Source organism: Pleurodeles waltl, chromosome 7, assembly GCF_031143425.1.
Source record: "Pleurodeles waltl isolate 20211129_DDA chromosome 7, aPleWal1.hap1.20221129, whole genome shotgun sequence".
Classification (NCBI taxonomy): Eukaryota; Metazoa; Chordata; class Amphibia; order Caudata; family Salamandridae; genus Pleurodeles; species Pleurodeles waltl.
Genome location: NC_090446.1, coordinates 1,338,707,246 through 1,338,720,574, shown reverse-complemented (window position 1 = coordinate 1,338,720,574; position 13,329 = coordinate 1,338,707,246). Strand labels below are relative to the sequence as shown.

Sequence of the window (13,329 nt, the reverse complement as noted above, 5' to 3'; positions counted from 1 at the left end):
TAGTTTATTTTAAGAACCACAGGTTCAAATTTAACATGTAATATCTTGTTTGAAAGGTATTTCAGGTAAGTACATTAGGAACTTCAAATCATAAAAATTGCATGTATACTTTTCAAGTTATTGACAAATAGCTGTTTTAAAAGTGGACACTTAGTGCAATTTTCACAGTTCCTGGGGGAGGTAAGTTTTTGTTAGTTTTACCAGGTAAGTAAGACACTTACAGGGTTCAGTTCTTGGTCCAAGGTAGCCCACCGTTGGGGGTTCAGAGCAACCCCAAAGTCACCACACCAGCAGCTCAGGGCCGGTCAGGTGCAGAGTTCAAAGTGGTGCCCAAAACACATAGGCTAGAATGGAGAGAAGGGGGTGCCCCGGTTCCGGTCTGCTTGCAGGTAAGTACCCGCGTCTTCGGAGGGCAGACCAGAGGGGTTTTGTAGGGCACCGGGGGGGACACAAGCCCACACAGAAATTTCACCCTCAGCGGCGCGGGGGCGGCCGGGTGCAGTCTAGAAACAAGCGTCGGGTTCGCAATGTTAGTCTATGAGAGATCTCGGGATCTCTTCAGCGCTGCAGGCAAGCAAGGGGGGGGTTCCTCGGGGAAGCCTCCACTTGGGCAAGGGAGAGGGACTCCTGGGGGTCACTTCTCCAGTGAAAGTCCGGTCCTTCAGGTCCTGGGGGCTGCGGGTGCAGGGTCTCTCCCAGGCGTCGGGACTTTGGATTCAAAGAGTCGCGGTCAGGGGAAGCCTCGGGATTCCCTCTGCAGGCGGCGCTGTGGGGGCTCAGGGGGGACAGGTTTTGGTACTCACAGAATCAGAGTAGTCCTGGGGTCCCTCCTGAGGTGTTGGGTCTCCACCAGCCGAGTCGGGGTCGCCGGGTGCAGTGTTGCAAGTCTCACGCTTCTTGCGGGGAGCTTGCAGGGTTCTTTCAAGGCTGCTGGAAACAAAGTTGCAGCCTTTCTTGGAGCAGGTCCGCTGTCCTCGGGAGTTTCTTGTCTTTTCGAAGCAGGGGCAGTCCTCAGAGGATGTCGAGGTCGCTGGTCCCTTTGGAAGGCGTCGCTGGAGCAGGATCTTTGGAAGGCAGGAGACAGGCCGGTGAGTTTCTGGAGCCAAGGCAGTAGTCGTCTTCTGGTCTTCCTCTGCAGGGGTTTTCAGCTAGGCAGTCCTTCTTCTTGTAGTTGCAGGAATCTAATTTTCTAGGGTTCAGGGTAGCCCTTAAATACTAAATTTAAGGGCGTGTTTAGGTCTGGGGGGTTAGTAGCCAATGGCTACTAGCCCTGAGGGTGGGTACACCCTCTTTGTGCCTCCTCCCAAGGGGAGGGGGTCACAATCCTAACCCTATTGGGGGAATCCTCCATCTGCAAGATGGAGGATTTCTAAAAGTTAGAGTCACTTCAGCTCAGGACACCTTAGGGGCTGTCCTGACTGGCCAGTGACTCCTCCTTGTTTTTCTCATTATTTTCTCCGGCCTTGCCGCCAAAAGTGGGGCCTGGCCGGAGGGGGCGGGCAACTCCACTAGCTGGAGTGTCCTGCGGGGTTGGCACAAAGGAGGTGAGCCTTTGAGGCTCACCGCCAGGTGTGACAATTCCTGCCTGGGGGAGGTGTTAGCATCTCCACCCAGTGCAGGCTTTGTTACTGGCCTCAGAGTGACAAAGGCACTCTCCCCATGGGGCCAGCAACATGTCTCGGTTTGTGGCAGGCTGCTAAAACTAGTCAGCCTACACGGATAGTCGGTTAAGTTTCAGGGGGCACCTCTAAGGCGCCCTCTGGGGTGTATTTTACAATAAAATGTACACTGGCATCAGTGTGCATTTATTGTGCTGAGAAGTTTGATACCAAACTTCCCAGTTTTCAGTGTAGCCATTATGGTGCTGTGGAGTTCGTGTTTGACAAACTCCCAGACCATATACTCTTATGGCTACCCTGCACTTACAATGTCTAAGGTTTTGTTTAGACACTGTAGGGGTACCATGCTCATGCACTGGTACCCTCACCTATGGTATAGTGCACCCTGCCTTAGGGCTGTAAGGCCTGCTAGAGGGGTGTCTTACCTATACTGCATAGGCAGTGAGAGGCTGGCATGGCACCCTGAGGGGAGTGCCATGTCGACTTACTCGTTTTGTCCTCACTAGCACACACAAGCTGGCAAGCAGTGTGTCTGTGCTGAGTGAGAGGTCTCCAGGGTGGCATAAGACATGCTGCAGCCCTTAGAGACCTTCCTTGGCATCAGGGCCCCTGGTACTAGAAGTACCAGTTACAAGGGACTTATCTGGATGCCAGGGTCTGCCAATTGTGGATACAAAAGTACAGGTTAGGGAAAGAACACTGGTGTTGGGGCCTGGTTAGCAGGCCTCAGCACACTTTCAATTGTAAACATAGCATCAGCAAAGGCAAAAAGTCAGGGGGCAACCATGCCAAGGAGGCATTTCCTTACACACCCGCATAAGAAGAATTCATTGTGTACTCCTCTGCATCCTGCATATGCTGTTCCCTTCCAGCATTCTCCAAAGGAAACCAACAAAGAGCCAAGGGACAGCCATTCTGCAGCGCATGACCGTGTGTAAGAGTGTCAATATAAATTGCCAAAACCGGTCACAGTTCCTCAATTTGGATCACCTGAATGTGCCTTTCATCCACATCATTGACTTTTTAAACTTATTTTATTAATGGTAGACAATTGTAATATTTTCTCACACAATTGTAGTGTAATCACAATGTTTTCTCAACCTTTCTAGTGTTGTTATTGGAAAGGCTGTGTGGTGTCACTTAATTGTACTTGGACACAATTAAACTTCATGTTGTGAACCCAGTGGTAAGTTAAAGGCCATGTGATGTCACTTGCCCATACCTATGAGGCACGTGTAAACCTACATGACTATTGTCGGCACTTCAAATGATCCACTGAATCAGTTCTTTGACAACAACTACTACAGAAGTAAACATGATGGTGTTAAGTTCAGGATCAGTTAGAGATTCCAGTGACTAGGTTTCTACCCTAAGTCAGCAGTAATTCTTCTGGACCTACCTGATCCAAGCTTGCAACGGGCAGGAAGCTGTGAGAGTAGCCAGTATGGTGGTCAGTAACTGGAGAAGCAGCTATCATTAGAGCTGTCGGAGTATGAAAAAAAGAAAGACAAGCTTCAAAATCAATCACAAAAATGGCATATACTCTTCAAATGTATATCCTAGCCTAGCCAGTAACATGCTTCAAGATGGGTTCAATGGGCCCTAATTTCAGCAAGCAAATGGTCCTATACTCTAGTTGGGTAATAAAGCACAGTAGCCATAATTTAGGTGTTATGGTACCATGACACCTTTAGGCTACTGCATTTATTAAGACAGAGGTTGAGGCATGAAATGAAAAGCTGGAGTTGAAAGGGATGGATGGTACACAGAAGAGAGTATTTGCGAGGGCATAAAAGTTGGGAAAAATACAAACTGGACATTACCAAGTATGTTTCCTGAAACTGTGCACTCCAAATCTATAATCAAGGTGCAAAATTCCAGATGACCAATTAGAATTCAATTTGATGAATTAGAATTTGAATGCCCACAGAATCTATTCTAATTGCACTCACTGTGGATTACGACTATTGGAAAGATGATTGCTCTTTATTGGTTGTTTAGGTCTATGGACTCACTAGTGCAAGAGATGTGCTTTTCTCTGTCTTGTGGTCAAAATTTAGAACTACTCAGTCGTAAACCACAATGAGTGCAATTAAAACAGAATCTGTGAGCATTCAAATTGTAATTCATCACACTGAATTCTAATTGGTCATATGAAATTTTGCACCTTAATTAAGGAGTTGAAGTACACACTTCCGGAAACAGAATTGATAATGTCTAGTTTATATTTTTTCCCAACTTTCATCCACTTCCACAGAAGAATAGGAACATTAAAAAAATATATATATTATTGTGTAATGTCATAACCGGTGCTTACGGGACATTAAATTTAGCACTTAAAAAAGAAACAACAGAGATCATCACCACACAGTTGTATTTTTGTGCAAAGAACACACAGCTGGTGTAAAGAAATGGCTCCCTGTTGCAGTTACCCCCTACTTTTTGCCTGATACTGATGCTGACTTGACTGAGAAGTGTGCTGGGACCCTGCTAACCAGGCCCCAGCACCAGTGTTCTTTCACCTAAAATGTACCATTGTTTCCACAATTGGCACAACCCTGGCACCTAGGTAAGTCCCTTGTAACTGGTACCCCTGGTACCAAGGGCCCTGATGCCAGGGAAGGTCTCTAAGGGCTGCAGCATGTCTTATGCCACCCTAGGGACCCCTCACTCAGCACAGACACACTGCTTGCCAGCTTGTGTGTGCTGATGGGGAGAAAATGACTAAGTCGACATGGCACTCCCCTCAGGGTGCCATGCCAACCTCCCACTGCCTGTGGCATAGGTAAGTCACCCCTCTAGTAGGCCTTACAGCCCTAAGGCAGGGTGCACTATACCACAGGTGAGGGCATATGTGCATGAGCACTATGCCCCTACAGTGTCTAAGCAAAACCTTAGACATTGTAAGTGCAGGGTAGCCATAAGAGTATATGGGCTGGGAGTCTGTCAAAAACGAACTCCACAGCTCCATAATGGCTACACTGAATACTGGGAAGTTTAGTATCAAACTTCTCAGAATAATAAACCCACACTGATGCCAGTGTTGGATTTATTAAAAAATGCACACAGAGGGCATCTTAGAGATACCCCCTGTATTTTACCCAATTGTTCAGTGCAGGACTGACTGGTCTATGCCAGCCTGCTGCTGAGAGACGAGTGTCTGACCTCATGCGGTGAAAGCCTTTGTGCTCTCTGAGGACAGAAACAAAGCCTGTTCTGGGTGGAGGTGCTTCACACCTCCCCCCTGCAGGAACTGTAACACCTAGCAGTGAGCTTCAAAGGCTCAAGCTTCGTGTTACAATGCCCCAGGGCACTCCAGCTAGTGGAGATGCCCGCCTCCTGGACCCAGCCCCCACTTTTGGCGGCAAGTCCAGGAGAGATAATGAGAAAAACAAGGAGGAGTCACTGGCCAGTCAGGACAGCCCCTAAGGTGTCCTGAGCTGAGGTGACTCTAACTTTTAGAAATCCTCCATCTTGCAGATGGAGGATTCCCCCAATAGGATTAGGGATGTGACCCCCTCCCCTTGGGAGGAGGCACAAAGAGGGTGTACCCACCCTCAGGGCTAGTAGCCATTGGCTACTAACCCCCCAGACCTAAAACACGCACTTAAATTTAGTATTCAAGGGCTCTCCCTGAACCTAGAAACTAGATTCCTGCAACAACAAGAAGAAGGACTGCCTAGCTGAAAAACCCCTGCAGAGGAAGACCAGAAGACAACAACTGCCTTGGCTCCAGAAACTCACCGGCCTGTCTCCTGCCTTCCAAAGAACTCTGCTCCAGCGACGCCTTCCAAAGGGACCAGCGACCTCTGAATCCTCTGAGGACTGCCCTGCTTCGACGACGACAAGAAACTCCCGAGGACAGCGGACCTGCTCCAAAAAGACTGCAACTTTATCCAAAGGAGCAGCTTTAAAGAACCCTGCAATCTCCCCGCAAGAAGCGTGAGACTTGCAACACTGCACCCGGCGACCCCGACTCAGCTGGTGGAGAACCAACACCTCAGGGAGGACCCCCGGACTACTCTACGACTGAGTACCAAAACCTGTCCCCCCTGAGCCCCCACAGCGCCGCCTGCAGAGGGAATCCAGAGGCTTCCCCTGACCGCGACTCTCTGAAACCTAAGTCCCGACGCCTGGAAAAGACCCTGCACCCGCAGCCCCCAGGACCTGAAGGACCGGACTTTCACTGCAGAAGTGACCCCCAGGAGTCCCTCTCCCTTGCCCAAGTGGAGGTTTCCCCGAGGAAGCCCCCCCTTGCCTGCCTGTAGCGCTGAAGAGATCCCTTGATCTCTCATTGACTTCCATTGCGAACCCGACGCTTGTTCTAACACTGCACCCGGCCGCCCCCGCGCCGCTGAGGGTGAAATTTCTGTGTGGGCTTGTGTCCCCCCCGGTGCCCTACAAAACCCCCCTGGTCTGCCCTCCGAAGACGCGGGTACTTACCTGCTGGCAGACTGGAACCGGGGCACCCACTTCTCTCCATTGAAGCCTATGCGTTTTGGGCACCACTTTGAACTCTGCACCTGACCGGCCCTGAGCTGCTGGTGTGGTAACTTTGGGGTTGCTCTGAACCCCCAACGGTGGGCTACCTTGGACCAAGAACTGAACCCTGTAAGTGTCGTACTTACCTGGTAAAACTAACAAAACTTACCTCCCCCCAGGAACTGTGAAAATTGCAGTGTCCACTTTTAAAATAGCTATTTGTGAATAACTTGAAAAGTATACATGCAATTGAAATGATTCAAAGTTCCTAATGTACTTACCTGCAATACCTTTCAAACAAGATATTACATGTTAAATTTGAACCTGTGGTTCTTAAAATAAACTAAGAAAATATATTTTTCTATAACAAAACCTATTGGCTGGATTTGTCTCTGAGTGTGTGTACCTCATTTATTGTCTATGTGTATGTACAACAAATGCTTAACACTACTCCTTGGATAAGCCTACTGCTCGACCACACTACCACAAAATAGAGCATTAGTATTATCTATTTTTACCACTATTTTACCTCTAAGGGGAACCCTTGGACTCTGTGCATGCTATTCCTTACTTTGAAATAGCACATACAGAGCCAACTTCCTACAGCTGGTCATTAACTTTTAAATGTTTATGGGGAGAGTGAACTCCAGGCATCTTATTTTCAACTGGAGCCTCCCTTCACTCACATGTTTCCCAAAGGCATTCTTTCTTCTAAGCACAGAGACAGGAGGTACATCTAAGTCAAAGCCCCAGAGAGCTAATGGGATCCAGCACTTTAAATATAATCACCAAAGGAGTGTTAAGGGGAAAAGACCCAGGTACTATCTCCTAATTACAATATGATAACACACCAGATACTTAAGTAGTAGGAGAGAAAATATCTAAGAACTCCCGTCTTTTGGTTATGACCAACGGAATGATATCAATCCTACTTCAGTGCAGGAGGTTGCCTACGATTAAGCATGCCATGATAAGTTATGGATGCGACGACCTCTCAAATATCTCAAGATGAGCTGTAGGTCAAGACTGGTTCTTTATCTCAGAACAGGACATGATTTACATATATCTCTTCTAGTTCTCAAATGCTGTGTTTTATTATGTAACCAGCACTCTAAAGCCAGTCAGCACTTCCAGGTCTGGAGCACGAATTCTTGGGTGACCTGTCAGGGCAGACTTTCAATTAATCAGTTGCATTCCTGGGTTTACAAGTAAAGTGTGGGAGAGGTCTGCATAACCTGTACTGATGTGTACTAGCAGAAAGCTCTGCGCCAGACCTGGAAGAACTGGCTGCAAGCAATGGTGGCCTCTCACTCCAGGGATAGGGATGTATTTCAAACATGACCAAGAAAAGGCTGAATTGAAATAGGTGACTGCTCCCTTCTCTCACCACATCATTGGTCTGCCAAGCTCTCTGATCAAAGTTAAGAGTGCTTGAAAAGTAACTATGCTAAATTCAGTCTTGCCTGAATATACTTTGCTATAAACCTAGATCAAATGAGCACTTCTAAGGTGACGCTTATTGTTGTGTTATTTCCCTTTTTTTTTTAGACTAGACTGTTTGCTAATTTACTTACCAGGGTGACGTGTAGGCTCGGGAGTGACATACATGCTGCTTTTGTTGACCTTCAGTCCGGACATGATATCATTGATCATCCACAGGTCCCTCTGGGCCGCTGCCTGGTCCTGCATTTAAAAGTGAGAAAGGGGTGAAAGGCTCAAAATGAAAAGAAATCATTGACATTGTGTACTGAATCAATTAAGGCAGCAATTTGTCTCATTTTAGAAAGGTAAAATGTTATTACTGTAGTGCTCAAAACTACTTGGTCGGAGGACTAATTAGTTGGGGCTCCACTGAATCTATCAAAGAATATGATACTTGGTGTCTCACTATGCCCAAGACAGCACGATCCTCACAATATATGTTGGAAACACTAGACTGTTCAAGAAAACACCATAAGAAAAAGAAAACTGCAATAGTAGTCAGACTTGCTCTTATAGCTAAATTTAAACATTGTTATCAAACTCCACAACCTTGCGGTCAGAGTGGATAATCATGAATAGTTGAACTATATTTTAAAATGGTTAGAACCAACACACAAAATTAGGAGGAACTTGTGAGTCACTCTTAATTCCAAAAGGACCTCACTGGTGGAAACAGGAGGGCCTCGGTGGAGGCTGAAGATACCTAATGTGTTGAATAATATTTGATTCAATTGTGAAAGCTGATGAACACCAGAAGAGAGTGGGGGTCATAGCATACCTCCCCTTCGACCCCCTCACCCACAGGCCACAAAATCTGATTCATGGGCTCTACATAGGAGTAAAAAGAAAGCAGAGCCCTTTGCTAAACCAGGACAGATCATCATACAGGAACTCACTGTGGACACAATCTTACTCAATGGAACACAAGACCATTGTCCAAGAAGCATGTACACTGCACAAGACTATACATGTTGAAATTATTAGACAAAACCATCAGGCTGGTTGTTTACATTACCTCATGTGTCAATTAAAATGGCTATTAAATGTGCTTCTGGTATTGGCATTCATGAACATATGAGGAGTGCTGTATACCGCAGCTGTAAACAAAGATCTATATATCATGGCAAAAGCGATCAACACACCTCCTAATTCTACAATCATAAATCCTATGTCTCCAAAATTCATATTTCAGACATAAAACATACATGCAGTCCTACAGAAGAACAGAAACAAACATTATGACTAGGGATATAGCCTCCTTCAAGAGGGATCATTGTATAGCCACATCTTGCAGACCATTATCAATCTACCTGATTTCACAACGGGATACGTCCACTTCAGACCACTGCCCATCGTAGCAGCCGAGTTCCTAACACTTTTCATACTTAAGGTACAAAACTGATGATCTTAAATAGTAAGGTCTCTTTAGAGTCCCCATTCCTAGATTAATTGTCATTTTGGACACACTACCAGTGCCTTGTGCTCAGGTTAAATTGGATTTGTGTGTGTTTTGGGTAAAGGAAATGGTAGAAATACCTTTGCATAGAAACTACTCTTCATGTACTGGTACATTGGGTTGATATTTTTGATGGAAAAAGCTTGGATTTAAAATGTAGCTAACTTTACTTCCAACAATATTCTGGGACCTAACTAATTACTATTTGAACTGTAACATGAGAATATCGAGAATACAATGCTTCTCTTGGATCCTACGTTTAGTTTTCTACGTAGCATAACATATGATTAGGTAATATGTTATATTTGTGTTACTGTGTTGGTTTACTTATAGGTTGACTTCATAAAGTATGATTCTAAAAGCAGTCCTAGGATATGAGGGAGATATAGTGCTGGTTGTAGATATATATTCAGTTGTCAATACGTTGATGAGAAATGCAGTTTCAGTGAAAAGTGTTTACTCCACAAAAGAAGAAATTCAACTAAATTTCAACCAGATGTTTTTGATCACTTTCTTCTTCTCACAGTAGTAGTCTACCTGTAATTATTTAAAAGAACTTATCATTCATAAGTGTCACTCATAGCCCATGACATACAAATAAAACCATTGATTTGTGTGGACTACTATTGTGTGTTGGTTGCTAACTTGGGGATTGTGTTTTGGAATTGGATTGGAATAACTTACATGCGGGTGGCCCACATGCCGCACATGCTCCAATGTCTCTCGCAGGCAGTGTAAGTCATTCTCCAGAACACGGTACTCTTCCCAAGCTCGTTCTTTCTCCTAAATACCATAGTGTAAAGATACATATGATTGCAAAAAAGTCAACTTTTCTTAGATTCTTATATCAGCAGAACATGGTGCCTCTGCTAGCTTTCCCCCAACCCAAAAACATTTAATTAAACAGTGATACAACATATATTAAAATTAAGCTTAAACAGGATCCTACTTCATTTTTGTGCAAAATCTGAGCTCCCATGTAACTCCCTTTGACCTGCTTTGCTGAAGCCTTCTGAAAGGCTGGGAAATATGGTTATTGTAATTGTTCTAGTTAGGCTGTCTTTAAGTTTCTCTAAAAGCAGTTTGTTTGAGCTGCAGAGCAAGAAAGACATAGACACAACTTGAGTTTAAGGATGGATGGGAAACAGAGACAGACTGAGAGGATTCATTGTTTAAAAAAGCAAAGGCCACATTTAAATGATTGGCAGGATAATTTTCAAATTAAGATATTCAAAATCCAAAAAGTGAAAAGACAACAATATTCTCCATTCTCTCAGGTCATACTCATTTGTATTTTTTCATTAAAATACTCTTTAAATCAGGTTGCTTGATCTCTCACCCATACTTTTCGAGTAGTAAGTTTGGAAGTTTTATAGCCTTGAGCTACAAGTTGTTACGAAAAGGGTGCATGCTCAAAAACTACTACTTTTGAAATTTCAAAAACCATGAGCTTTAAGTTATGTACATAATTAGGAAGGACTAGGTTCACTTTTAAGAATGATGTTAATATATTTTCAAATAATTTAGTGATTAAAATAATTTAGTCATATAAATAACGTTGAGTAAGATACATTTTTAACTAGGGGGCAATATGAGGTTGCCGCATAACTAAATCCTACATAGAAAAAACTCTCATAAAGTTCAACTAGAAGGAAACGTCCAGCAAAACAATGCCTGAGACAAAGATAAGTGGGAAGAAAATAACATGTTTCCCGTGTGAATTGCTGTGGGAAAAAAATGCAAGATCCCCCCCACCCCTACTCTGCGGGCGAGGCAGTGCCCTATAATCCATGGCAGATTTCTCATGTCTTCTGCAACAGTACAGAGGTAGAAATAAGAAACTTGGCAAACATCTATTTACATGTATGAATATCAGACTTATGTCAAAAGACTCACCAAAGTGAGGTCGCAAAGCCTGGCTCGGATGTGGACCAGGTCGTCCTGCAGCATCCTTTGCTGGTACCAGATCTTCTCCAAGACATGATCCTGGCCTTGGAACTCAGCTTGGTTCAGGCGGTTTACTTCAAGCACATTCTCCAGCTTTTCCTGAAAGGGGAAAAGAAGAGAGGAGAAGATAGAAAACAAGGAACAGTATGCAGATATCTCATTGAGTGATCCACTCACTGTCACTTCGCCTTCCCAATTTAACAATTTAAACAATTGATGTCATCCCATTTCAAGCTTATCAGGAAAGTGGGAGTTGCAAAGACCTGCCTTGAGTGTAAACACTCCTGTTCCTTAACCACCTCTTTTAGAATTAGTGTCTGACAACACACTTCTACTGATGAATGAGTTACATAATGAATGAGTTACATAGGTCGTTCAGGAATGACGAATGAAAAATGCTATTGCTCTGATGCAACTATAAATAAATATTCAGCGAAGTACCTTGAGTATAATGATGTTAACTGGGCCACTCATTTTCCAGCATCAGTGTTCTCATAAGTCGAATTAAGGCAACAGCCTTACTTCACTAGCACAAGGTGGCATCAAACAATAAGAAAAAGCCAGGCAAAGGCCTTTTCTTGATGAATGATGAGCCCTATTTTGCTTGGAACCCCGAACATCGTTACACTGTTCTGAATCCCTCACATTGCTCCTAGAGCTGAGATAACCCATTGCAAAAAAAATGGGAGTGGAGGAATACTGCAGAAAGCTCATATTAAAAAATGTCAAGAAGATAAAAGCCACGTCACTCAATGCTATAATGCAGCTTGTTGTCAGTGGTACAGATACACAACAAGATTTTGCAGGTAATAACAAGTAGGTTACAAGTAGGTTACCTTTTCCGTTCTGAGCCGAGCAGATTCCTCTTCTAGACTGTGCAGGAGCTTGTCCTGACCACACAATTTGGTCAAAAGAATCTGCAGAGAGGAACACTGAAGTGAGATGTGAAATTAAAAACATAAATTGGGTTGACAAAATGGGAAACAATGTGAAGATGGGTTAACCAGGATTCAACGAATTTAGGTTGGCTTACTTACTTATTGGCTGGATGAAGGAATGGTTGTGTGACTGGAGGGTTAGGAAAATGGATGGCTATTGGACTGTGGGTAAATGAAGATGTTGGATTAACAGAAGTTGGATAGATGGTGTACACTTATTTTTAAATTGCCGGTTTGGGAGAATGGTGGCTTTGGGGATACTTTGGTATGTGAGCAGTCACTTGAGCAAATGGTTGGTGGGTAATGATCAGCTGGGATATTTGGTGGATGGTTCAATGAGACGTTGGTCGAATTGGCTGGTGGGAATTGAGGAACAGATGAGTAAAATGCAGCTGGGTATATCGACTGATAACAGATAATTATTTGAACAGGCGCCTTAGTAAATCAAAATTAAATAAAAGGACAGCTGAAATAAAGCTTTGGCGACTAGACAGGTGTGTGAGAGAAAGGCTAGGGAACGTGTTACGTGCAGACTTTTTGCTTTCTCAACCCAATAATCCTCTTTGGCTAACTCACTGGAAGCAAAGCTGTAATTCCACAGATTTGGGGTTCGAGAGAAAACCTGCAGTATCCTCTACAGGATTGCTATGGTTTGTGGAAAGGGGCAGCACATGGGTTATTGAATGATCATTTTGGTGCATGAATTGTTAGTGGGTTTTGAGTGTGTGTATGGGTGGCACGGTGTGTGGTTAATTGCTTCGGTGTGTGAATACACACATACATTATTTGAAATAAATTAGTTTATTGTAACAGTTTTTGCTATGGGGTTCTTGTGTATGTCCCTCCATTATTTTTTACATGATGGTGTTGCAGTACCATTGGTAGACCATGTGTGGTGCTGGACTTACTGCAGGGTCCTTTTGGGATGTAATAAGTTTACACTCATAAATTTGACTCCAACACCTGTTTCAGGGGGTGAAGCATATAAGTCTACACTTTGTAGTAAATTTACACTCAGAAATGTGAATAGCCAAAAACAGTAAATTTAGTACAAAGATTAAGAGTAAATGTACACGTGTATATTTACTCATGCGCAAATTTAGCTTTGTGAATAGGCCAAACAATGTCCAGTTTCCCAATTTTGGCCACACTCTTTGCCCCTGTGCCCAGATCTACGGGCAGTCTATTTTGTGTCCTAAGTTCCTCACATTTCCTATCCATGAGATCATAGCTCCTTACACTATTATATCTGTGTTAACCAAGCTCCCCTCACCCTGTCCATATGTCAAAGCCCCTCTCACAGGAGCGGTTTGTCCTAAGGATCGCCAGGGGCGTTGACCCGCTATGTGCGAGCGAACTGTCATACGCGTAAAGCTATTTATAGTGTTCTCCCTCTGTTTTGCAA

General features: G+C 44.1%; 1 protein-coding gene across 1 annotated transcript in view; it reads right to left on the bottom strand.

The window, feature by feature from the left end:
• Window positions 1-13,329, bottom strand: part of LOC138246270 (pleckstrin homology domain-containing family A member 7-like) — a 236,784-nt gene that overhangs the window by 82,769 nt on the left and 140,686 nt on the right. The window contains exons 12-16 of the mRNA XM_069200700.1: window positions 11,823-11,903; window positions 10,936-11,085; window positions 9,724-9,822; window positions 7,676-7,784; window positions 3,019-3,101 (exon numbers count right to left, since the gene is read on the bottom strand). Of these exons, the coding sequence (XP_069056801.1) occupies window positions 3,019-3,101; window positions 7,676-7,784; window positions 9,724-9,822; window positions 10,936-11,085; window positions 11,823-11,903 (522 nt within the window). The remainder of the gene's footprint in view (window positions 1-3,018; window positions 3,102-7,675; window positions 7,785-9,723; window positions 9,823-10,935; window positions 11,086-11,822; window positions 11,904-13,329) is intronic.